Source organism: Puma concolor, chromosome C1 (genome assembly GCF_028749965.1).
Source record: "Puma concolor isolate L17-30 chromosome C1, mPumCon1.1.hap2, whole genome shotgun sequence".
NCBI classification, from domain to species: Eukaryota; Metazoa; Chordata; class Mammalia; order Carnivora; family Felidae; genus Puma; species Puma concolor.
The window spans coordinates 92,912,332-92,939,331 of NC_141674.1; the positions used below are offsets into that span (position 1 = coordinate 92,912,332).

Below are 27,000 nucleotides of genomic sequence, written 5' to 3' on the forward strand. Positions count from 1 at the left end.
GCAACATGTATTCTGTATACCCAGCATCGATAATGTGGAGGCACATTCATGTTGTTGCATATAGAAATACTACATTTTTTCTCATTGCTGAATAGTGTATTTTTTGTATGACCTTCTATTTGTTCTGCATTTCTGTATGTGTGTACATTTGTATATGTAAATAGTATATAAATAATCTATATGTATATGATATAAAATATACTAAATACACATTTTTGTGCTATGTTATTTTATGCATATAATATGCATATAAAAGAAAAATGTGCATGTGGCTCCACAACTGGGGACACTGACAGCTCTATGTGCCCAACCCAACTTCTTTCACGATGTCTACTGTTCACAAAATTCTCTGTGAGCTCAGTCTGGAGGGTGATCACTCCATGCCCCAAGTGCATACGAGTCGGTCAAAGCATACACCAATTTTGATGCTGAGCATGATGCTCTGAACATTGAAATGGCCATCAAGACCAAAAGTGTGGGTGAGGTCACCATTGTCAAGATTTTGACAAACCTCGGCGATGAATGGAGGGAGGATATTGCCTTTGCCCACAAGAGAAGGACCAAAAAGGAATTTGCATCAGCACTGAAGTCAGCCTTGTTCAGCCACCTGGAGACTGTGATTTTTTGGGTCTATTTAAAACACCTGCTCAGTATGATGCTTCTTAGCTGAATGCCTCCCTGAAGGGGCTGGGGACTGATGAAGGCTCCCTCATTGAGATCATCTGCTTGAGGACCAACCAGGAGCTTCAGGAAATTAAAAATCTACAAGGAAATGTACAAGACTCATCTAGAGACCCCATAATTTCTGACACATCTGGCAAAGTCCATAATTGGATGGTTGCCCTCACAAAAGGTAGAAAAGCAGAGGATGGCTCTGTCATTGATTATGAACTGTTTGTCCAAGATGCTCAGATCTCTATCATGCTGGAGTGAAGAGGAAAGGAACTCACGTGCCCAAGTGCATCAGCATCATGACCAACAGGAACGTCACTTCCAGAAAGGATTTGACAGGTACAAGAGCGGCAGCCCTTATGACATGCTGGAGAGCATCAAGAAGGATGTCCAAGGATACCTGGGAAATGCTTTCCAGAACCTGGTCCAGTACATTCAGAACAAGCTCCTGTATTTTGCTGACTGGCTGTATGACTCCATGAAGGGCAAGGGGACTCACAAGAAAGTCCTGATTATTAGAATCACGGTCTCTCACAGTGATGTGGACATGTTGCAAATTAGATCTGAATTCAAGAGAAAGTATGGCTAGTCCCTGTACTGCTGCATCCAACAAGACACGAAGAGTGACTACCAGAAAGCACCTGCTGTACCTGTGTGGTGGGGATGACTAAGGCCCACGAAGGTGTGAGAGTCCAGGGTGGTGCTCCTTCATTTCCAGAAAACAGTTCTAGAAAATAGTTTGTGACTAACAGTCCCTTTGTGGGACTGAGGATGACATTGACATTTCCCCTGCTCCATCCTTCTTTCAGTTGATGGAGCACTGCCTGCCTCTCATACCTAGTCTTTCCTTTTAGCCAAAGAAATGAACATGCCAACAAGCTGGAAGCGAAATCTATGATGTGAAACACTTTGCCTCCTGTGTACTGTGTCATAAACAGATGAATACACTGAATTTTACCTTATAAACAAGTAAAAGTAAAATGTGCATGTATACATATAATAAGTATAATATATAATAAAATGCATACAAATATAAAAAAAAAATAAATAATAAAAAAATAAAATTGAATAACTTTCCCTTGTTAATTAATGTCATAGGCAGTATGGCTTTACCTGTTCATATGACCAGACCTTAACAGCTGTTTCAGGAGCAATCTTGAGAACATTAACACCATTTCCTCTCCACAAAGAAATGACTCCACCTTCTTTGACCATCTCCATTAAAGGGCTTATTATCTTCACATTCTTTGTTTCTAAACTCTGAGCCTTAAAAGGAAAGAAAAAAATTTAAAAAACAGACAGTATGCTTTGAAAAACTTTGAAAACTGCATATTGTAATTTTCATGTGGTGGGCAGGAAAAAGTTCAAGTTCCCCAGATATGGAAAGTTTTTCCTACTGGGGAAACAGTAGTTGTTCTGGTGATCAGACAGCTTTGGAAGCATGTTTATTTTGTTCCTTCCACTATAGCTTATGAAGGGGGACACTTTACACATGGGACATGGATAAACATGCCAGAAACATGGTTGCTTTGTTTCCTACTCTGCAAGGAGATAAACAAATTGCTCTTCCATCATGAAAAGAGTGAATCAGATGTAAAGAAGAATCAGGGAACCAACATTCCTGAGAAATCAAGACCGCTGAAACTCGGAGAACTTATTGCTAACAAAGGGATGTAAGGCCTCTAACAAGTATGATCAATATGGTCATTGTGAGCAGAGGAAAAATGTAATCCAACCAAGTTCATGGCCAAAAGACCTGAGACCTTTCTCCAGGGCACACACTGGAAAACAAATATTCAATTTAGCCTTGAGACAGCATCAGAGAATATATGCACTACACTGAATATATTGCATATAGCATAAGAAAGATGAAGCCCAGAACAACGTGATTCAGCATGTGAGTAAAGAGAGAGGAAGAAGAAAAAAGACAAATTTAACAAATATAGTCCAGTAAGAGAAGAGTCAAAAGTGGTTTTATAATAAGTGGTATTAAAGAGCTATTTGTTTTTAAAGGACCTGGACAAACAGCCCTTGTAATATGATAGTTGGATATTTAATAAATATGGAAGGGATCATCAGGCTCTCTGCAATGCATATATGCAGAAGAAAGGAGGAAAAACTAAATTTTTTAATTTTAAAAAAGAAAAACCAGAAAGAGGATAATCATCAAGTCAGTGGCAGCTAGAAGACAATTACCAAGTCTCTATTGAGGAAGGAAAGACATTTAAACTCAAAATGATACTTGTAGTATGCAGCCACAATAATAAATATGTTTGCCTCAATTGTACAGAGGGCTGAAGTCAGCCAGTATATAAAATAAGGAAATAATTCTGCACTGGCTAGTTCAAAGTCACTGAGCTAAACCCTTGTGTACCTACCTCCTCCAACACCAGCCACTCTGGCTCCAGGGAGTCTCAGGTGGGCTCCACTCTGAAGAGGTACCTGCCCAGGTGACCACTAACCAGTCTATATACCTGCCTTCTCTATATACCTATCTGGACCTCTTTATTAAGAGCAAGTCTAGACCAAGACAGGAGAGACAGAACCACTGTTGATGGCATTTGCACCGTGACAGACAAACACTAGGTATCCAATTGACCCCAGAGGCTATGACAGCCCACCATCAGCCAGTGTACTCCAAAAGTTACCCTCACATACCTTCATCTTTATTGGTACTGCAGCCTCTGTGACAACATTCTTTCATGTACACTGGTAGTCAAATATTTTTAAAATCACTCCTCCTATACGTTAAGTCATAAGGTAATTTGGGTTTTCTCAAATATTCTCCTTTAAGTATCATAAAATGGTGTATCATTTAATTTAACTACTGGTATATAACTATTGGAATATAACAAAACACCCTGGACAACTCAATGGCTTAAAACAACAAACATTTGCTTGTGATTCTATGGATTAGCAATTTGGATTGGGCTCAGCTAGTGGTTCTTCCGCTATTCTTCCTTGTGGTTACTTGTGTAGCTGTACTCATCTGGCAGTTTGACAGGGGCCGGATGGTCCAAGATGGCTTCAGACATATGGCTGATGGTTGGTGTTGTTGGCTGAGCCTCTCTCTCCATGTGGTTTCTTATTTTCAAGTAAGTTAGTCCCAGCTTCTTTACCTCATGGTCTTAGGGCACTAAAAAGGCATGAGCAAAAGCTGCGAGACCTCTTAAAGTCGAGGTTTCCAATCCCCACAACATCTCTAGATAAAACTAGCCCAGATTCAAGGGATGGTGAAACAGATTCCACCTGTGAGTAGTAGTAGCAAAGTCATATTGCAAAGGAGTATGCTTATAAGGATGGGAAGAATTATGGAGTCTGTCTTTGCAAACAATCTACATACAAGGAAGTATGGCACTAGATCCATAGAGAAAGAAATATAGTTCTAACACAGCAGTTGACTTTACAATAAATAATATTTATATCATAATAAAAATGTAAATGCTATTTATTAATTTTAAACATTTAAAACCACCCTATTGACAAAATTTTGAGGATATAGATATGACTGTAGAACAGAATGTAATATTAACAACCTTGATAGTTTTGAAAAGGTTATACTTCAACTCTCTCCTATGTTGGCAGAAAAGTCATCAGTAAGGTGAAAATATAAGTGACAGCATTTGTTCCAGTGTTTAGATCCTTCTGGAAATTCTGGTGCACTGATTATTGTCTCTTGCAGCAAATTCTTCTATAAAATAATATTACCTGATGTTGGTGAAGACACAGGGAAACAGGTAATATCACACATTGCTAGGAAAAGTGCAAATTGCTATTATCTTTCTGGAAGGAAGTATGACAATATATCAAAAATCTTAAAATATGTTTAGAATGCCACTTGTGGTAATGACAAACTAGCAATTAGGAATGAACTTCCTAATAAGAACACTGAAAAGGCTGATGAAATATTTCTTAAGGTTTTCTTAAAGGTATCCATGAGCTAACAAGACAGAGACATATTACAGGCCACTATGTAGGAGAAAATACAGAAAGATACGATTAGCATTCAAATGTATTTCTGGACCCAGAAAAAAACAGTTGTGAAATTAAGTTGTTGTTTTGGTGGCCCCACAGGATTAACAAAGAACAAAAGACAAATCCCCCAGGGCCCACCAAAGGTATAGGTCTCTCACATACCACCTCCACTTCAAATTGGGAGTGTGCAGGGATATCCCCTCATTGTAAGAGTAAACCAGAAGAAACCAGCCTCTGCAAGGACTTGCAGCATGGCTTTGTATCACCTGGGCGGTTCAGGGAACTTTAAGACTCGAACTTGAATTAAAGTGATCCCAGATTGACAACACTCCCAGGCACCTGACAGAACAAACAAAAATCTAATCTGAAGTTGGATATCATCATCCTTGTCCTCAAATTACTGCTATAAGTAATGATTTTAAAAATAACAACAAAACTAATGGAGGGGGGAAGAACAGAATGATTATTTAAAATACAACAGAAGGCAAGAAAAGAAAAAAAGAGGATCTTAGAACTGACAGGACAAATATAAAGCATAAAATAAGATGGTAGCTTTAAACAAAAATATCAGTAAATACATTAACCATAAATGGAATAAATCTTCCAGGTACAAATATAATAAAACCCAACCATATACTGCTTTACGTGACTTATCTAAAACATACAAATACTGAAAGTTTCAAAGCAAAAGGATGATAATAGATATATCACGCAAATCCTAAACAGGAGAAGGAAGTATGGCTATCTTAACGTCAGACAAAATAGGACTAAAAGCATGTATAGAGATCAAGAGGGTCCTTCACAGTGATAAAAGCTTCCATTCACCAAGAATATACAAACTTTTGGCCTCAGGATATGTAAAGGAAAAAGTGATAGGCCTACAAGGGGAGGGCAAAGCCTGGGAGGGGCTCCTGCACCCCGGTCCTGGTACCCCAGCCTTGGTGAGAGATGTCTGAGGAAATGTGATGCAGTGTAGAAGCTTGAGCCTGCCATACATAGAGGGAAAGAGCAACTGGCAAAAGAAACAGCAAGGCTACAGAAAACTTGTGAAGTTTTCAAGAAATTGATTTACAGGGAACTTCTTGTGATCATTCCTTGGTTCTCTTGGTAACAGGGAAAGAATGCAAATAAACAGGATGTGTAAACTCCTTTTATAAAAAAAATTCTCAGTTGCTGAGGAACTAGATCTTAAATGTTCTCATCACAAAAAAAAAAATTGTAACTGTGGTGATGGATGTTAGTTAGATGTACAATGATAATTCTTTTTCAATATATATGTATATTGAATCATTATGTTGTACACCTGAAACTAATATAATCTGTCAATTATATCTAATTTTAAAAAATTTTTGTGGGGTAATATGAGTTAAGATGGTAGAGCAGTAGAGGAACCCTATGCTTGCCTCATCCCTCAAGCACAGTTAAATAATCAATTCCAAACATCTAAGAAATTGTTCCGAATGCTGAGAGAACAAACTGCAGAACTACAGAGAGAAAAGTAGCCACATCATGCAAGGTAGGAGGTGCAGAGATGTGATTCTGGGGAGAAAAGAATCACAGGTGCTTCAGAGGGGAGGAAGCCTTGATCTCAGAGAAGAGAGAGAGAGAGAAACAGAGAGAGGGACAGAGAGAGAAACAGGGAGAACATAGCATGCAGGGGATTGCACAGGAGAAACACTTCCCCAAAATCATTGAGAAAACTAGAGCAGATGATTATCTCGAGTTTTTATAAGCAGTAGAGCTGAAAGTCTGAAGTTTTAGAAGTCCTTGACACCATCAAGTGGAGCTTGGCAGGCATAGTGATGCTCCTGTAGGGAAGGAGGGCAGAGGCCTGGGAGCAAACAGTGTGCTCCGAGGACCCCCAGGGTCACATTGAGAGAGATAGTTCATCTTCTTGGAGTGCATTTGGGAGGGCTGGCACTGTCTCTCAGGGGACAAAAGAGACGGTGGGTGCCAACATCTTGCCCCATTCATTAGCATACGAACAGAGACACCTGCTGAGAGATGCAAAACTTGGTGCCAGCTTTTTGCTGCAACTAAAAGCCCCTGAGTGGTCATGCTTTTCTGGGACTAACCAGCACCAGGCACAGCATGGTGGGACCCTCCCCCAAAGTATCAGTGTGGGTTCAAGCTATACTGGGTCCCTAAAATTGGGAGTTTTGAAACCTAGCTGTGCACCTGAGATAAAACACAGGAGTACTGTGCCACCTGGCAGGCAGACAGCTTGGACATAGAAAAGTTGAAGGCAGGAATCTGATGGAAGCGAGGGACACAAGAAGAGAGATTGTTCACTCTTCTGTGAGGGCTTCCTGAATGGTGGTGGGCATGAACTCCCCTTCCTGCTCCAGGGACAAGAGAGCAAGGCAGTGCCATTTTCACCTCCACTCATCAACACAGATAGAGTTCAGTGAGCAACACAGTGCCCCCAGTAGAGGCTGGAGACACTTACACCAAGACACCAAGCAGGTGCATCTTTACTAGGGCAAATCAGCCTGAGAACCAGTGCAGCAGGCCCCTCCCTCAAAAGACCAGCACAAACTCCTCACACACACCAAGTCTACTGATCATAGAGTGCTGCAAAGCTTCAGCTCTAGGGGAAATAGGATCTAGCCTCTTAACAAGCAGACCAAAACACACCAAGTTAAAACTTACCACACAGTGGACAAGATCCAAACACTCCCCACTGCAGGCAGGGAGAAATGCCACAGAGGACTGATCTGAGGGTCTAAAGAGCAGCCAAAACACAACAGAGTACACACTCTGAAACACTTCCTGAAGCACAAGGCTCTGGACAGTATAGAAGCTCTTCTTAATGTAGTCATTACTCTCAGGAGCAGCAAATATAACAAGTGACCTAGACAAAATGACAAGATGGAGGAATTCACCCCATAAGAAAGAACAGGAAGGGGCTATGGCCAGGGATTAATCAAAACATATATGAGTAATATGCCTGAACCAGTATTTAAAACAACAATCATGGGGCGCCTGGGTGGCGCAGTCGGTTAAGCGTCCGACTTCAGCCAGGTCACGATCTCGCGGTCCGTGAGTTCGAGCCCCGCATCGGGCTCTGGGCTGATGGCTCAGAGCCTGGAGCCTGTTTCCGATTCTGTGTCTCCCTCTCTCTGCTCCTCCCCCGTTCATGCTCTGTCTCTCTCTGTCCCAAAAATAAATAAACGTTGAAAAAAAAAATTAAAAAAATAAATAAATAAATAAATAAATAAATAAATAAATAAATAAAATAAAACAACAATCATAAGGATACTAACTGAGCTTGAGAAAAGCATAGACGACACTAGAGAGTTCTTTTTTCAGAGATAAAAGAACTAAAACCTAGTTAGGCTGAAATAAAAAATGTTATAATTGAGATACAAAACCAAGTGGATACAATGACAACAAGAAAGGACAATGCAGAGGAACAAATCAGTGATATAGAAGATAAAATTACGGAAAAAATGAAGCTGAAAAGAAGAGGCAAAGAAAAGTATCGGATCACAAATGTAGACTTAGGGAACTCGGTAACTCCATAAAGCATAATAACATTCTTACCAGAGGAGTCCCAGAAGAAGAAGAGAGGGGAAATGAGGCAGAAGGTTTATTTGAGCAAATTATAGCTGAAAACTTCCATAATCTGGGGAAGGAAACATTCATCCAAATCCAGGAAACACAGAGAACCCCAATCAAATTCAACAAAAGCCAGCTAACACCAAAACATACCATAGTAAAAATTTCAAAATATAGAGATAAGAATCCTGAAATTAGTGAGGAAAAAGAAATCCCTAACCAACAAAGGAAGACAAATCAGGTTATCAGTAGATCTCTCCACAAAAACCAGACAGGCCAGAAGGGACTGGCATGATATATTTAACAGGCTCAAGGGGGAAACTATGCAACCAATAATACTTTATCCAGCAAGGCTGTGATTCAGAATAGAAGGAGAGATAAAGGGTTTTCCAGACAAACAAAAACTAAAGGAGTTTGTGACTACTAACCCAGGCCTTCAAGAGATATTAAAGGTGACCATTTGAGTGGGAAAGAAAGACAAAAAGCAAAAAAGACTAGAAAGGAACAAAGAAAATCTCCAGAAACATACTTTACAGGTAATAAAATTACACTAAATATTGATATACCAATAGTCTGAATATAAATGGACTAAACAATCCAATCAAAAGATATAGGGTATCAGAATGGATTAAAAAAATACACAAGACCCATCTATATGCTGCTTACAAGAGACTCATGTTAGACCTAACGGCACCTTCAGATTGAAAGTGAGGGGATGGAGAGCCATATATCATACTAATGGACATCAAAAATAGCTGGAGTACCCATACTTATTATATCAGACAAACTAGATTTTAAACCAGACTGTAACAAGAGATGAAGAAGAACACTATATCATAATTAAGGGGCCTATCCAACAAGATCTAAGAATTATAAATATTTATGTCCCCAATGTGAAAGAACCCAAATATATAAATCAATTTATAACAAATGTAAAGAAACTCATTGATAATAATACAGTAATACTAGGGGACTTTAACATTGAACTAACAGCAATGGACATATCATCTAGGTGGAAAATCAATAAGGAAACAATGGCTGAGAATGACACATTGGACCAGATGGACTTAACAGATATATTCAGAACTTTTCATTCAAAAGCAGCAGAATGCACATTCTTTTTGAGTACACATGGAACATTCCCCAGTATAGATCACATACTGGGTCACAAATCAGGCCTCAACAAGCACAAAAATATTGAGATCATACCTTGCATATTTTCAGACCACAACGCTATGAAACTTGAAGTCAACCACAAGAAAAAATTTGGAAGGACCACAAATACATGGAGGTTAAGGAACATCCTACTAAACAATGAATGAGTTAACCAGGAAACTAAAGAAGAAATTTAAAAATACATGGAAGCTGGGGCACCTGGGTGGATCAGTCAGTTAAGTGTCTGACTCTTGGTTTTGACTCAGGTTATGATCTCATAGTTTGAGTTTGAGCCCCACATCAGGCTCTGAGCTGACAGCATAGAGCCTGCTTAGGATCCTCTCTCTCTCTCTCTCTCTCTCTCTCTCTCAAAAATAAATAAATAAACATTTTTTTTCAAAATACATGGAAGCAAATGAAAATGAAGCCTGACAGTCCAAAATCTTTGGGATTCAGCAAAGGCAGTCATAAGAGAGAAGCATATAGTGATACAGCCATACCTCAAGAAGCAAGAAAAGTCTCAAATACACAACCTAACCTTACACCTAAAGGAGCTAGAAAAGGGAGAGCAAATAAAGCATAAAGCCAGCAGAAGAAGGGAATAAAGATTAGAGTAGAAATAAATGATATAGATGGGGCACGTGGCTGGCTTGGTCGGTTAAGCATCCAACTTTGGCTCAGTTCATTATCTCAGGGTCCAGGGATTCGAGCCCATGTCAGGTTCTGTGCTAACAGCTCAGAGCCTGGAGACTGTTTTGGATTCTGTGTCTCCCTCTCCCTCTGTCGCTCCCCCGCTCATACTCTGCCTCTCTTTCTCTCTCAAAAATAAACATTAAAAATTTTTTTTTAAAAATAAATGATATAGAAACAAGCAAAAAAAAGGTAGAACAGATTATAGAAACTAAGAGCTAGTTCTTTGAAAGAATTAATAAAATTGATAAACCCCTAGCCAGACTTACAAAAAGAAGAGAGAAAGGACTCAAATAAATAAAATCATGAATGAAAGAGGAAAGACCACAACCAACACCAAAGAAATACAAACAGAAAAGAATATTATGAAAAATTATATGCTAGCAAACTGGGCAATCTGGAAGAAATGAATAAATTCCTAGAAACATAAAAACTACCAAAACTGAAATAGGAAGAAATAGAAAATTTGAACAGACCCATAACGAGGAAAAAAAAACAGGAGTCAAAAATCTCCCAGCAAACAAAAGTCCAGGATCAGATGGTTTCCCGGAGGAATTCTACCAGACATTTAAAGAGGAGTTAATACCTATTCATCTCTAACTGTTCCAAAAAATGGAAATGGAAGAAAAACTTCCAAACTTATTCTACAAGGCCAGCATTACCTTGATTCCAAAACCAGACAAAGATCCCACTACAAAAGCATTACAGGCCAATATCCCTGATGATCAGGGATGAAATTCTAAACAAGATACTAGCAAATTGAGACCCCAAGGTCTTGGGATCGAGCCCTGCACTGAGCTCTGCACTGAGTGTGTGAGATTCTCTGTCTCCCTCTACCTTTCTACCCTGCTTGCATTCTCTCTCTCTCTCTCTCTCTCTCTCTCTCTCTCTCTCTCCCTCTCCCTCTCCCAAAATCCTGAAGGAAAACACAGGCAACAAATCTTTGACCTCTGGAGCAACTTGATCTGGAGCAACTTCTTACTAAACATGCCTCCAGAGGTAAGGAAAAAAAAGCAAAAATGAACTACTGGGACTTTGTCAAGATAAAAAGCTTCTGCACAGCAAAGGAAACAATCAACAAAACTAAGACACAATCTATGGAATGGGAGAAGATGTTTGCAAATGACATATCTGATAAAGGGTTTGTATCCAAAATCTATAAAGAACTTATCAAACTCAACACCCAAAAAGTAAATAACCCAATTAAGTAATTGGCAGAAGACATGAACATTTTTCCAAAGAAGACGTACAGATGGCTAACAGACATGGTGAAAAGATCCTCAATATCACTCATCATCAGGGAAATGCAAATCAAAACTATGATGAGATAACACCTTACACCTGTCAGAATGGCTAAAATTAACAACATAGGAAAGAACACATGTTGGTGAGTATGTGGGAAAAAAGGAACCCTCTTATACTGTTGGTGGGAATGCAAACTGATGCAGCCACTCTGGAAAACAGTATGGAGTTTCCTCAAAAAGTTAAAAATAGAACTGCCCTAAAACCTAGCAATTGCACTACTAGGTATTTACCAAAAGGATACAAAAATACTGATTCAAAGGGGTACAAGCACCACTGTGTTTACAGGATCATTATCAATAATAGCCAAATTATGGGAAGGGCCCAAATGTTCATCAACTGATGAACAGATAAAGATGTGGTATGTATATGCAATGGAATATTACTCGACCATCAAAATAAATGAAATCTTACCATTTGCAGCAACATGGATGGAACTAGAGTATATTATGCTAGAAATAAAGAAACAAAACAAAACAGATAAACATAGGGGAAGGGAAAAAAGAGAGAGAGAGGGAAGCAAATCATAAGAGACTCTTAATGATAGAGAACAAACAAGGTTGATGAAGGGAGGTGGGTGGGGGCTGGGCTAAATGGGTAGTGGGTATTAAGGTGGGCACTTGTTATAATGAACACTGGATGTCATATGTAAATGATGACTCATAAAATTCTACACCTGAAACCAATTTTGCCATCTATGTTAACTAGCTAGAATTTATATAAAAACTTGAAATAAAAAAAAAATTCTGTGGGAGAAACTGGAAATCACAACTGGAACACACATAACTGGAAAACACAACTAACTGCAGAAGAAATATATACCAGCTACTTAAAATATCCAGTCCTTCATTTTGAATATGAAAGAACAATAAAGGAACACCACATATATGAGGGAAGGAATGGCAGCATAAAAATCTAAAACTAAGATTAAGCAAACTAATTCCACAGAAAATAGTGACAATTCAGGAAACTACAGCTAAATAAAATAAACAATATAAGGGACCTCTAATATCCTCAGAAAAAATCATCTGATAATAAAGCAATAAATAAAACCAAACAGGAAAAATATGCTGTAAAGGAATAGTCAAAGGGTTAAAAAGAACTCTTGGAAATCTAAAATGTGATTGCTAAAATAAGAAGTTCAATAGATGTGTTGAAAAACAAGACTGAAGAAATTCCCCAGAATTCTGAGTAAAATGACATAGTGATAGAAAATATTTATGAAAAGGTAAGAGGTATAGTAGTCCAATCCAAGAGATACAATATCCAACTACTAAGAATTCCAGAGAGAGAAAATTGAGGGTAGAAAATTAAGAAATAAAATATACTAATACAGAGGAAGGACTTAAGTTTACATTTAGAAAGAGCCCACCAAGTATCAAGCACAATGGATGATAAAAGAACCTACTTAAACTCACACTGTACAATTTCAGAACACCAGGATAGAGGCATGACTAAAAGCTTCCAGAGAGAAAACCCAGATCATCTACCAAAATTTCAGAGTGGCATCAGACTTCTCAAGTACACTAGATGTTAGACAGTAATAGGGTAATGCCTTAAAAGTTCTGAGGGACAGCATTTTTGACCTTGGTGTCCGTGCTCAGCCAATTGCCAATAAAGGGGAAAATCAAAATAAAAATAATTTTTGGACATGCAAGAAATTGAATTTTAGTAAAAATGAGAGATTGGCCACACATGTTTATTCTTCCTCCACCAAAATCAAAATGATAGTAAAGTAAATGATAGTAAAGTAAAAAAGAAGGCAATAACTAGGATGGCCGTATATCATAGTTTGCCCAAAACTTGTCCTTCCATGATTATTTAGATTCCCCTTTTTTGAGAAAGAAAGAGAGATAGCGAGAGAGCATACAATCAGGGTAGAAAGGCAGAGGGAGACAGAAAGAGAATCTCACACACTCAGTGCAGAGCTTAATGCAAGGCTCGATCCCAAGACCTTGGGATGGTGACCCGAGCCCAAATCAAGAGTCGGATGCTCAACCCACTGAGCCACCCAGGTGCCCCTCCCTTTCACTTTTAAAAGTGTCTTGGTCCAGATGAAAATTTTATGGTCACCCCACCACTACTTTGCAAGGGAAAAGTGTACTAGGGATTTCAACAGATGTATGGGTGGTGGAAAATAAAGGGAAAGGTGATAACTGATTTAGCAGAGTAAAAGTTACAATTTAAGTGTCTGTGGAAGAGAATGCACAAAGAAGGCAATTTACCCTTAAAAACCCCTGAGGCTTGGGGCACGTGGGAGGCTCAGTACGTTAAGCATCTGACTCTTGGTTTCGGCTCAGGTTATGATCTTGTAGTTTGTGAGTCAAGCCCCACGTTGGGCTACGAGCTGACAGTGCAGAGCCTGCTTGGGATTCTCTCTCCCTCTTTCTGTCCTTCCCCTGCTCAAGCACACACACACATTCTCTCCCTCTCTCTCTCTCTCTCCAAAATAAATAAATAAACTTTTTAAAAAACCTGGCTTTATTCTCTGGAGAAAGCAAGGAAGCTTTCTTTTGAAGGCATAGGACTTTCTTTGGAAGGCAAAGAGAGGCATAGGACTGAAAACAGATGGATTAAGTTAAAAAAAAAAAAAAAAAGTACAATGGACAGTAGGCCTTCTGCCCCCTTCCCCTTGAAATCTAGAACACTAGCAGCCAGACAGGCTTCTTTACTTTGTATATTTTATATAAAAATTATAGAGAAATTTGTTGCTTAGTGACCCAAAAGAGATAAAAGGAGATACTGACTGAGTGTTGTCATAGGCTCATAATTTCTGTCTTGAGTAGAACAACAAATAGAATGGAAACCCTTTTCCTCTTTGTTTCAGTTGTTCAGCCAAAACTACAGAGACTTGGCCACCAGGCTTAGATAATACCCACATTGCCTACACTGTCTTCAAAGGGACCACAACAGCTCTAGAACCCCAAATTTTTCAGACAATTGAAGAATTCCATGTACAGAGCTCTGTATTTGATAAAGAATAAAGAGGGAGAGCAACTCTTTGACCAGCCTCTGATTCTTGGTGTTATAATTTCCAACCCGTGGAGAGAATCCTAGTATTGTCTATCATCTTCCCCCACCTCACAAAAAAGGAGACTGTTGGGGCGCCTGGGTGGCGCAGTCGGTTAAGCGTCCGACTTCAGCCTGGTCACGATCTCGGCGGTCCGTGAGTTCGAGCCCCGTGTCGGGCTCTGGGCTGATGGCTCAGAGCCTGGAGCCTGTTTCCGATTCTGTGTCTCCCTCTCTCTCTGCCCCTCCCCCATTCATGCTCTGTCTCTCTCTGTCCCAAAAAAAATAAATAAACGTTGAAAAAAAAAAAAAAGAGACTGCCCTAATCTTTGCCCTCCCTACAATACTAGTGCTAGATTATTAGATTGCATTTAGTTATTTCTTTACATATCTGCCTCCATCACTAAACTCTAAAATACATATGGATGAGAATGGTGTATATATTTTTCATGAGAATGGTGTATTATTTTCATCCATTACATATGGATGAGAATGGTGTATTAGGGTTTTTAGACATTCTAATGGTGCTGTACATGTTTGAGTACAAGTACCAGCTATGCCTCCAGCCAACAGATATTTCCATAACAGGCTAGAACTTCTTTTTTCATCAAGTAAATGAGGAAAAGTCCATCTTTCTCCCATATCAATTCCCTATTAAAATGAAATAAATAAATAACACTATAATTAGATCTCAGATGAGTAATGTTCTCTTCTTATAAGATGCAAATAATGTTTTATATATCTCAGCTCCACAGCAAATTAATATCAGCCTTTCCTAGAATTTTGACTTTACCAACCAGTATAATTTTAAATAACTCACAAGTTAGCTTGAAATACTATCAATTAGAAGTAACATTTTTAGCCAGGCACCTGGATGGCTCAGTCAGTTAAGCATCCGGCTCTTGGTTTCAGCTCAGGTCATGATTTCACCATTTTATGAGTTCAAGCTCCACATTGGGCTCCGTGCTGACACCATGGAGCCTGCTTGGGATTCTGTCTCCCTCTCTCTCTCTCTCTCTCTCTCTCTGCCACTCCCCCACTTGTGCTGTCTCTGTCTCAAAATAAATAAACTTTTTTTTTTTTTTCAGCGTTTATTTATTTTTGGGACAGAGAGAGACAGAGCATGAACGGGGGAGGGGCAGAGAGAGAGGGAGACACAGAATCGGAAACAGGCTCCAGGCTCTGAGCCATCAGCCCAGAGCCTGACGCGGGGCTCGAACTCGCGGACCGCGAGATCGCGACCTGGCTGAAGTCGGACGCTTAACCGACTGCGCCACCCAGGCGCCCCAATAAATAAACTTTTTAAATAAATAAATAAATAAATATTTTTAGCATGTTTAAGGTAATCTTTACATTTCCCAGTTTTAAATCTATACCTTTTCAATTCAAAACTATTTGTCTTAAGATTTAATACAAAAATAACATCTGTCAAGTTCTAACAAATATTAATAGCTATGGTGAAATACAGACTACATCAACTACTAGTGAGATAACTATTTAACTGGCAATAATGTAAAAGTATATTCAGTTTTCAAGATCTAGTGGATTCCTACATTATCTTCAGACACTCCTTACCTCTAACAAAACAAATAAAAAATATATAGCATACATTTGGAAGCAGTTTCCTTTATATCTTTCTCTATAGCAGAATTGATGAAAACCTGAGCCTTCCCATATAGTGCCTAGGGCAGGTAAAAAGCTCTGCTTTACATGTATCATAAGTAGGAGTTTTCTGAGGGTTTAGAAGGCTGATCACCCATGTCATGATTAAGGACCCGAGCTCAGGAATCAGATGGGATTCAAATCCTGATGTCCCTAACTCCTAAGTGAATTAACTTTCTGGGACTTAGTTTCCTCAAATGTGAAAAAGAGACAATACTGGGGCACCTGGGTGGCTCAGTCAGTTAAGCATCCGACTTTGGCTCAGGTCATCATCTCACAGCTCGTGAGTCCTAGTGCCACATTGGGCTCTCTGCTGACAGCTCAGAGCCTGGAGCCTGCTTTGGATTCTCTGTCTCACGATCTCTCTCTTTCTCAAAAATAAATAAATAAACGTTAAAACAAACAAACAAATAAATAAAATGGAGACAATTAAGATTAAATACCTTAAAATATATAAAGCACTTGGCACAATGCTTGATACTAAAAAACACTCAGTAAATATTAGTTACTGATATTATTAATCATAAAACTAAGGCTGTTTAATAGAAATTTATGCCTCCAAGTGCTTGGCTGTCATAGTCACTAGCAAAATGTGACTAGGAAATAGCTCAATACCTGTTTAATAAATAAAAACTAACATTTACAGAGCAAAGCCAGAAAGGTATTGAACAGTTATGTGTGTCATCTTTAATTTTCATAATAACCCTAATAGAAGTAGGTATTATTATCCCACTTTTACGGTTAAGAAACTAGGCCTAGGGGCACCTGGGTGGCTCAGTCAGTTGAGTGTCTCACTTCGGCTCAGGTCATGATCTCACTGTTCGTGAGTTCAGGCCCCGTGTAGGGCTCTGTGCTGACAGCTCAAAGCCTGGAGCCTGCTTTGGATTCTGTGTCTCCCTCTTTCTCTGCCTGCCTCTCTCTCTCTCTCTCAAAAGTAAATAAACATTTAAAAAAAATTTTTTAAAGAAAACTGAGACCCAGAGAGACAAAATAATTTATCCAAACTCACCCAGATAATAAGTGGCAGAGCTAGGATTTGAACCAATGCAGCCTGAATCTAGAACCTGCTCTCTGTGTTCCACCCTGAAAACCTGGCTACTTTCTACCTATGTGGTGTACAGTTACAGTGCCACGTATATTTGTTTCTTATGAAATTACTATAAGCCAAACAGTAGACTTGCCTCTGGAACAAATGAAGCAGTCTTTGTTAGCACTATATCCAAAAAGTTAAGTTCAATTTATATTATTTTATTAGGTTATCACAGACACTGTCATTCAAGTTTCAAAAGAGCTATTTTTCCATGCCTGTTTTCTCTTTATCTTTATTATGAACCAGAAAACTTATCTTACAATAGGCATACAGTAAATGTATTTTTCGTTGACTTGAATTTCCTTTAATCATCTCTAAAAGGAAAGGGTTAAGCAATCCCTATCAAAATAACACCAGCATTCTTCACAGAGCTAGAAGAATCAATCCTAAAATTTTTATGGAACCAGAAAAGACCTTGAATAGCCAAAGCAATCTTGAAAAAGAAAACCAAAGCTGGAAGCATCACAATTCCAGACTTCAAGCTGTATTACAAAGCTATAATCATGAAGACAGTATGGAACTGGCACAAAAACGGACAGACCAATGGAACAGAATAGAGAACCCACAAACATAGGGCCAACTAATCCTTGACAAAGCAGGAAAGAACATATAATGGAATAAAGACAGTCTCTTCAGTAAATGGTGCTGAGAAAACTGGACAGTGACATGCAGAAAAATGAACCTGGACCACTTTATTACACCATACACAAAAGCAACCTCAAAATGGATGAAAGGCCTAAACATAAGACAGGAAGCCATCAAAATCCTAGAGGACAAAGCCAGCAAAAACCTCTTTGATCTCATCTGCAGCAACTTCTTACACAACACATCTGCGGAGGCAAGAGAAACAAAAGCAAAAGTGAACTACTGGGACCTCATCAAAATAAAAAGCTTCTGCACAGTGAAGGAAACAATCAGCAAAACTAAAAGGCAACCGACAGAATAGGAGAAGATATTTGCAAATGACATATCAAATAAAGGGTTAGTATCCAAACTCTATAAAGAACTTATGAAACTCAACACCCCAAAAACAAATAATCCAGTGAAGAAATGGGCAAAAGACATGAATACACACTTTTCCAAAGAAGACCTTCAGATGGCCAACCAACACATGAAAAAATGCTCCACATCACTCCTCATCAGGGAAATACAAATCAAAACCACAATGAGATACCACCCCACACCTGTCAGAATGGCTAACATTAACAACTCAGGCAACAACAGATGTTGGCGAGGATGCAGAGAAAGAGGATCTCTTTTGCAGTGTTGGTGGAAATGCAAACTGGGGCAGCCACTCTGCAAAACACTATGGAGGTTCCTCAAAAAGTTAAAAACAGAACTACCCTATGATCCAGCCATTGCACTACTAGGCATTTACCCAAGGAATACAGGTGTGCTGTTTCAAAGGGGTACATGCACCCCCAATGCTTATAGTAGTGCTATCGACAATAGCCAAAGTATGGAAGGAGCCCAAATGTCCATCGACTGATGAATGGATAAAGATGTGGTATATATATATATACACACAATGGTATATATATATTTATACACACACACACACACACACACAAAATGGAGTATTACTCAGCAATCAAAAAGAATAAAATCTTGCCACTTGCAACTACATGGATGGAACCAGTGGGTATTATGCTAAGCGAAATTAGTCAATCAGAGAAAGACAAATATCATATGACTTCACTCATATGAGGAATTTAAGATACAAAGCAGATGAACATAAGGGAAGGGAAGCAAAAATAATATAAAAACAGGGAGGGGGACAAAACATAAGGGACTCTTAAATATAGAGAACAAACAGAGGGTTGCTGGAGGGGTTGTGGGAGGGGGGATGTGCTAAATGGGTAAGGGGAATTAAGGAATATATTCCTGAAATCATTATTGCACTATATGCTAACTAACTTGGATGTAAATTTAATAATTAGTTAATTAATTAATTTTTTAAAAAGGCAAAAGTAAACAACAACAACAACAAAAAAATAAAATCTTCTCTTAATGATTACATATTTGTTAAGAGAATGTTGGTAACTAAAGCGTTTCATATAAACAGCATGGTAAAAGTAAGGAAGGCACACCATTACAGCTAAGGTGATAGTGGAATGTCAGTAGTAATGGATCCTGCTGGTCATCTCCCTTTCTCAGAGGAATCTTTTCTAGATATAGGAAAAGCTGTAATGTATCATACAAAACTCCTTTTCACTTCTCCTTCTCCAGAAGACAATTAAAAGTAGTTAGGTTAGAATTAACTTTTGTATATTTAATTTTGGCATCTTAAGATTGAGGGAGTTGTGGGAGACAGGATGGGGCAGATTGCTATTTACTGTAACTTCTCCTTAAATACATAGACTATTAAAAGAAAGTCCAAATGTTAAAGAAAAATGAAAGAAAAAAATACAGGTTTCATAAAGAAACAATGCAAGTCACAAGTTTTGAAATACAAGTTCAAAGTCCTTTATTTTCTACCAATAAAAATGGTAACAGTTGATGCATATGGTGCTTAACAAGTGTCTGATGTTGTTCTAAGTGCTGTGTGTAAATTAACTAGTTTAAGCCTCACAACAACCTAATAAGTGGGTACAGTTCTTTTTTTTTAATTTTTTAAATGTTTATTTTTATTTTTGAGAGACAGAGAAACAGAGCTTGAGTGGGGGAGGGGCAGGGGAAGAGGGAGACACAGAATCCGAAGCAGGCTCCAGGCTCTAAGCTCTCAGCACAGAGCCCATCGTGGGGCTCGAACCCACAAACTGAGGTCATGACCTGAGCCGAAGTCTGATGCTTAACTGACTGAGCCACTGGGGTGCTCCAGGTGGGTACTATTCTTAACCTCATTTTACAAACATTGGAAAACTTGACTTAGAGAGAGGTCACCTTGCTTATAAAAGTGGAGCCAGCATCTGAAGCCAAGTCAAGTAGCTCCAGAGTCCTTGTCCTTGACCATCTACACCATTTATTGGTGACTTCTGTTTACTAAGCATTGTGTTAAATATTTTACATGGATTGTCTCATTAATCCTCATATCAACCCTATGTGGTAGGTAATATTACCATCTTGACTTTATAACTGAAAAAGTTCAGCCTAGCAAGGTTAAATGATGTCCCTTAACTCACAGGCTTAATAAGTTAGGGGCACTTAGGAAGCACACTTGGGCAATACAATTCTGGAGTTCATGATCTTTAACATTATACTAAACTCCTTACCTACAAGAAAGCCAGTTACTTAACCTCCTTCTGCCTTGATTTCCTTATCCTAACACAAGAATAATAATCTCTACCTCAAAGAGTTATAGAAAAACAGTGCATATTTTAATTTGGATTTACTAAGCAAAATTTTTTTAAATTTTTGAGAATTTTAAGAAATTATGAAGCACAGATCTCTGAGTGCTCAGGGAAACAAGAGCCATGCAGACTATGAGATAAATATTAATATGAAAAAACTAGAACCTTAGCGCTCTTTCAAAAGAATTCCAGTTATAATTTATTCATTTATCCAACAAATATTTATTGGGAATGTACTGTATGACACAGCAATCAGCAATTCACAGTCCCTACTTTCAGACAAGAAAATAAGCAACCATAATACAGAATAGTGGTGCTGTGTAGGAGTAATCAACTGTTAAGTTGTTAATTATTCCCAACAAATGGGTGCCTTTTGCAAGTCAAAACTTTGATTGAAGGTGATATTATATGTCACTTCAGATATTTGGCACTATACAACTTGTGAGAAAACAACATTCTATATCATTCTTTGTTAAAAAAACGAAAGCTTACTTGCGAATATTCTGGCCCCCTAATTTTCTAACAGTTTATGATGCATTACATTTTATGCCCATGAGTCGTGGTATAAAATATACATATACTAAAGAAGAGACCACTTACGATAAAATGGTTCCAGTGATGGCAATTTCCTCAACATTTCTTGCAGGTTTAAATAGAAAATACTTCCTCCAGGGGCGCCTGGGTGGCGCAGTCGGTTAAGCGTCCGGCTTCAGCCAGGTCACGATTTCGCAGTCCATGAGTTCGAGCCCCGCGTCAGGCTCTGGGCTGATGGCTCGGAGCCTGGAGCCTGTTTCCGATTCTGTGTCTCCCTCTCTCTCTGCCCCTCCCCCGTTCATGCTCTGTCTCTCTCTGTCCCAAAAATAAATAAAAACGTTGAAAAAAAAAAAAAAAAAAAAGAAAATACTTCCTCCATTCATCCCAGTCAACTGTCATTGACCCATCAGTATCCATCCGATGGGTATATTTTTTAAAAGAGTATGCTCAAATATAAATTATGAAACATAAATTTCAAAAAGCATTATCAAAATAACATCTTATTTCTTAAAGTCAGAATATTTGGGTTATAGTTGAGGTCTGTCCATTGTTACTTTCATGATGTAGAGAGTGCATCTTACATCTCTAAACTTCAGCTTCTATGGGAATAAGTCCTACAATATAGAGCTACTAGAGTATTAAATGGAATTATATATACTATGGCCTTATAAACTGTAAAGAACTACAGAACTGTAAGCCAGTGTTCCTGCATCCCAATCTTCTCACATTTCTTAAACATGTCCCCTTCTTTCCGTCTGGTAACCTCATCTTGTAACTTCTCTAGCAACAGAATGATGGCTGAAAATTACCTTCTTAGAATATGACTCTTAAAATATATATATATATATATGTTATATATACATATATATAACATATATGTAATATATAATTTATATATTATACATAAAATAAGAAATCCAAATTATACATATATATACATATATATTATATTACATTATATACATTATATATATGTGTGTGTGTGTGTGTGTGTGTGTGTGTATATATATATATATATATATATATATATATATATATATATATAAAAAAAATAAGAAACCCAAATACCCATGGAAATATAACTTCCATTAATACCATTAATATATTTGGGACAATTTTAAGAATTTTAAAGGGGGCGCCTGGGTGGCTCAGTTGGTTAAGCGTCCGACTTCGGCTCAGGTCATGATCTCACAGTCCGTGAGTTCGAGCCCCGCGTCGGGCCCTGTGCTGACAGCTCAGAGCCTGGAGCCTGTTTCAGATTCTGTGTCTCCCTCTCTCTCTGCCCCTCCCCTATTCATGCTCTGTCTCTCTCTGTCTCAAAAATAAATAAACGTTAAAAAAAAAAAAAAGAATTTTAAAGAGTTCCCATCAGAGAATTTCTCAAATCCTTGAATGAAATTAAGAATTTGAAGAAATATAGTGAAATATATTGCTAAACTTCTTGTCTCAGTTTGCTCCCTTTTTCATCTTCCTCTACTGCTAAACTTCATACATCTCCTTAAGCCACCAAATCAATTACAGACACTTACACTCAGGCCATTGTAATCCCCTATTTCTCCCCAAAACATGAGTGTTCAAGCATTCTCATTACTTTATTTTATTTTATTTTATTTTATTTTATTTTATTTTATTTTAGAGAGAGAGAGTTCAAGCAGGGGAGAGGGGCAGAGGGGGAGAGAGAGAGAGAGAGAGAGAGAGAGAGAGAGAGAGAAGGAGAGAGAATCCTAAGCAGGCTCCATGCTCAGCATGGAACCCGATGCAGGGGTTCCCCACAACCTGGGATCACAACATAAGCCAAAATCAAGAGTTGGACACTAACAAGCTGAGCCACCCAGGTGCCCCTCATGCATTCTCATCTTAAAAAAAAATATGTTGACTTTATTTTCCCCCACTATCACCTTTATCTCTCTTTGCCTTTGCAGTAACCCTCCTTAAAGAATTGTCTATCTTCTGTCTCCAATTTCTTCTTATTCTCTCTTGAACCCAGTCCCATCAGGCTCTCACCACAATTACCCCACCAATGGCTTCAGCAGTGTAAAATCAGTAGTCTGGTCTCTGTCCTCATTTTATTTAGCCTATCAGCATCATTTGACAAAGACAGTGCCTCCTCCTTAAAAAATTTTCTCCATTTGGCTTCCAAATCAGAGTTCTCCTGGTTCTTGTCCTTTTTCTCTAGTTTCTCCTTTTTACTCCCCTTTACTGGTTTCCCCTCAACCCCTAGCCTCTTAACATTAAAGAATACCAGGACTCAGAGTACTATACTCTCTCCCTCTTACTCATGCTTCCCTAAGTTTCCATAGTTGTCACTTTTGTAATGAAAAGGGTTTTAAAGCAAATAAAAAATAATTTTAAAATCTATGCACACATGTAAGGGCTGACCTTTCAAGAATCTTCACTGCCTCTTTTTCCAAAATATGTGTACTGATTAAGTTGAGAGTATTGATGATTTCCGAAGTATCAATCACTCCTTTAAAGGAACAAGGAAAATAAAGAAAGATTAATTGGAAGACATGACAAGATACAAAGGCAAAGAGTTAAGCAATATTCACTACATTGTTGCAACATTTCATTAAGACATTAATATTCCAATTATTTCTTTTACCTGCCAAGCTAAAAAGAAGAGACTGGAGAGTCCATATGATATTTCCTATACCAATAATAATATTAACAGCCTCCAATGTTGCTCAAACCAATTGTTCTTGCCTCTTTCCTTACCTTCATCCTGCAATTTCAGCCACCAAATATGATCTGTTCTATGACTAAACATCTGCCAAATTATTTATTCTCATCACCACAATATCATCTTAGCTCAGATGCCAATCCATGCTCCACACAAATATGGTGGTGCTACTCCTTCTACTAAAAACTCTTAAGTGCCTTCCCACTTCATTCCCCCTGGGGATCAAGTCCAGAAAGCTTCACAGGTCTCAAACACCTCCATGATCCTGACCAGATCTGCCTCTCAGCCTTATCTCTGACATTTCCCCTTGTTCTCAGCTTCAGCCTCACTGGTCTTCCTCCAGTTGCTAGGACATGACCTGCTCTCCTGGTGTGACCAGTCTCCCAGGAAGCCATTTCCTCTGCCTGGAACACTTCCCCACTCTTCACTAAGCTAATTTTTGCTCATCTTTCCAGATTCAGCTTAACTACCATTGCTACATTGACCTTTGTGTAAAAATTATCAAAATGTTATAAATATCTCTTAGATATTTATATTGTTCAAAGGTAAAAAGCATATTGTTCAAAGGGTAGGCTTTTTTGTTGGTGGTTGTTATTTTTGAAAGATAGTTTGTAAATAAAAATTATATCATTTAAAAATATTCCTTAGAAGTAATAACAGTCAAACAAATGATGAATTAAATAAATGACTTTTTAATAACCTTTCACAGAATCCAAATATCAAGGAATAAACCTTTACTAAACTGTAGTTAATTCTTGGCTACACGTTTGCTCACTGTATAAGAACAAACCATCATTATTTGCATCCAAACTCTTAAAGTTCATCTTCATTGTCTTCTCATTATCTTTAAGGTACTGCATAAATGTGCCAAGGTTCAGCAGATTGCATGTGTTAATATCAACAGATTTTAATATCTGTAAGAGAAAAGAAATGTTATTAGAGACATGGATTCAGACAAGTTACATTACAAATTGTAGGGCTTAAACATTTGTACATTTATCTTAGGTAAATTAGAATTCTACCATAGATTATTAGTACATAAGTTTTAGAATAAAATTTCTAACACTGAAAACAGAGAATCTTTTGGTATTGGAAATTTAAAGTGGTTTAGCAACTGACTAGTCTACTCTTCTACTCAACAGTCCTATATGTATTCATTTACTCAGTAAATGCTTAAGAAAAAGAAATGAATCAGATATAGCTTCTGGGAGTTTCCAAGATGTTTCCAAGAGCAGCATGGAGACCCTGAGCTTGTCTCATCCCTGAAATGCAACCAGATCAGCACAGAACCATTTTGAACACCTAGGAAATTGATCTGAGGATTAACACAACAATATGCATAACTTGAGCCACAAAACTTGTCAGGTATGTGGTGCAGAGAGGTGAAGTGGGGGAGAGAAAAGCCACGGAGGGTAGGGAGCTGTTTTTGCAGAGAGGACAAAGAAAGGGGAAGGGGGAGAGTGCAGTGCACCATGAGAATGCAAGAAAACCACTCTCCCAAAAGTAGCTGGAAAGAAAGAAAGAGTGAAAACACTCGCAGGGGACTGAACAAGAAATCTGTTCCCCAAAACCATTGATAGGAAGAAAGAAGAGGGTTTCAGTACCACCAGGATTCTATAAACAGTGGCATGCAGAGCCTGAAGTTTCAGAGCTCAGTGCCTGGTGGTGGTCTGGTGAGGAGGTAGGACAAATCTCCAGGAGCAGGCAGCAGTGTCTAAGGGGTCCATATGCCACACAGGGAGAAGCAGTTCCCCTGCTTGGAGTGCATTTAGTGGATTTAGTGCATTTAGTGCATTTAGCCATACAGCCTCCCCACAGGCAACAGTCCCAGCAGACCCTGGAGAGCAGCCACATTTGCTGGTATTGAGACAAAGACACTAGAGTGCAGTGAAATCTGGCACTGGCTGTGTGTTGTCGTTTGCTATAATCTATGAACCTCTGCCACTGCACAATCCCACAAACATCTTCTGGGGGAAGCCAGCACCAGCCATTGCTCAATGAGACCCTTCCCCAGAAAGTTGGCACGGGTCCTAGCCACAAGGGTCTATAAAATGTGGGGTTTTGAAACACAACCCCATCTCAGATAAGACTCTGGAGGGAGGTGATGCCTGGTAGGCAAACAGCTTGGACATAGACAGAGTAGAGGTGAGGAATATATGGAGAACGAAGACAAAGGGAGAGTGCTTGATGGCAGATCAGTGTGAGTACAAAATTCCTGTGTCACAGACTAGGGAGCTAGGTAAAGCCATTCTCACCACAACCATGTGTGCATATGCACACACCTGCACTCCAAGCAGGGGAACCACTTCTCCCCATGTGGCACACAGACCCCTCCTTATTGGTCCTCCCCAGTAAACTAAACAGTGCCACCTAGTGAAGAACAGAGCCATTACTCCAAGTCCCACCCAACAGCACCCTCCAAACACATCCCATAGAAAACCAACACAAGTCACTCCACCTGCTTAGTATATGGACTATAGAAGGCTTCATAGTTTCAATTCTAGGGGAAACTGGATGTAACTTCATTCAGGTTTCATTCTGTTCACTTGTTCATTTATTTATTCATTTTATTTGCTTCCATTTTTGCTTAAATTGTTTTCTTTTTTTCTTTTCTTCCTCATTCTTTGATACAGAAGAAGAAAATTTTATTTTTTTACTTTATTTTTTATTTTTTACACTTTTTTACTCTATTTCATTTTATTCTTTTCTATTATATAATTTTTTTAATTAAAAAGGTTTTTTCTTACCTTCTTTTTTTTCTTTTTTTTTTCTTTCCCTTTTTTCTCTATTCTATCAAGCTTCTTTCAACAAGCAGACCAAAACACACCCAGGATCTAGCTTCCTTTATTTGATCTTTCATCTTATTTTTAATTTTTAATTTTTAATTTTTTACTTTATCAATTTTTTTCTTCCTCCAAAATGACAAAATGAAGGAATTCACCCCAAAAGAAAGAAAAGGAAGTAATGACAACCATGGACTTAATCAACACAGATATAAGATGTCTGAACTATAGTTTAGAACCATGATAATAAGAATACTAACTGGGGTTGAAAAAGCATAGAATCCCTTTCTGTGGAGATAAGAGAAATAATATCTAGTGAGGACAAAATTAAAAATGCTGTAACTGAGATGCAATCTCAAATGAATGCTGTGACAGCAAGGATGGATGAAGAAGAGCAATGAATCAGCAATTTAGAAGACAAAATTATGGAGAATAATGAAGCTGGAAAAAAAGGGGGGGGGGAACAAAGGCAAAAAAGCATGATACAATACTTAGAGAACTCAGTGACTTATTAAAAAGCAATAACATCTGAATCATAGGAGTCCCAGAGAAGGAAGAGAGAAAAAGAGGCAGAAGGTTTATGTGAGCAAATTATAG

At 38.4% G+C, this 27,000-nt stretch overlaps 1 protein-coding gene and 1 pseudogene across 1 annotated transcript; one reads left to right on the forward strand and one right to left on the reverse strand.

Moving 5' to 3' along the window:
- Positions 1-326: 326 nt before the first annotated feature.
- On the forward strand, positions 327-1,343 carry LOC112862734 (annexin A2 pseudogene; annotated as a pseudogene).
- A 421-nt stretch (positions 1,344-1,764) lies between these two features.
- Positions 1,765-25,611, reverse strand: LOC147578221 (mitochondrial adenyl nucleotide antiporter SLC25A24-like). The gene is made up of 5 exons (XM_086715178.1): positions 25,579-25,611; positions 24,411-24,534; positions 23,320-23,407; positions 7,300-7,501; positions 1,765-1,938 (listed from the first exon to the last, which is right to left on the reverse strand). Exons 1-5 carry the CDS (start codon positions 25,609-25,611, stop codon positions 1,765-1,767), a joined length of 621 nt encoding a protein of 206 aa, XP_086571304.1.
- Positions 25,612-27,000: the final 1,389 nt, after the last annotated feature.

Coding starts and splice junctions, on each gene's coding strand:
- LOC147578221 (XM_086715178.1), bottom strand. CDS start 25,611: ATGGCTGGTGCTGGCTTCCCCCAGAAGATGTTT. Junction 7,502..23,319: donor GCAGTGAAGATTCTTGAAAG/GTCAGCCCTTAC, acceptor CATTTTGTCTAG/GTCACTTGTTATATTTGCTG. Junction 1,939..7,299: donor TGGATCTTGTCCACTGTGTG/GTAAGTTTTAAC, acceptor TTTCCTTTTAAG/GCTCAGAGTTTAGAAACAAA.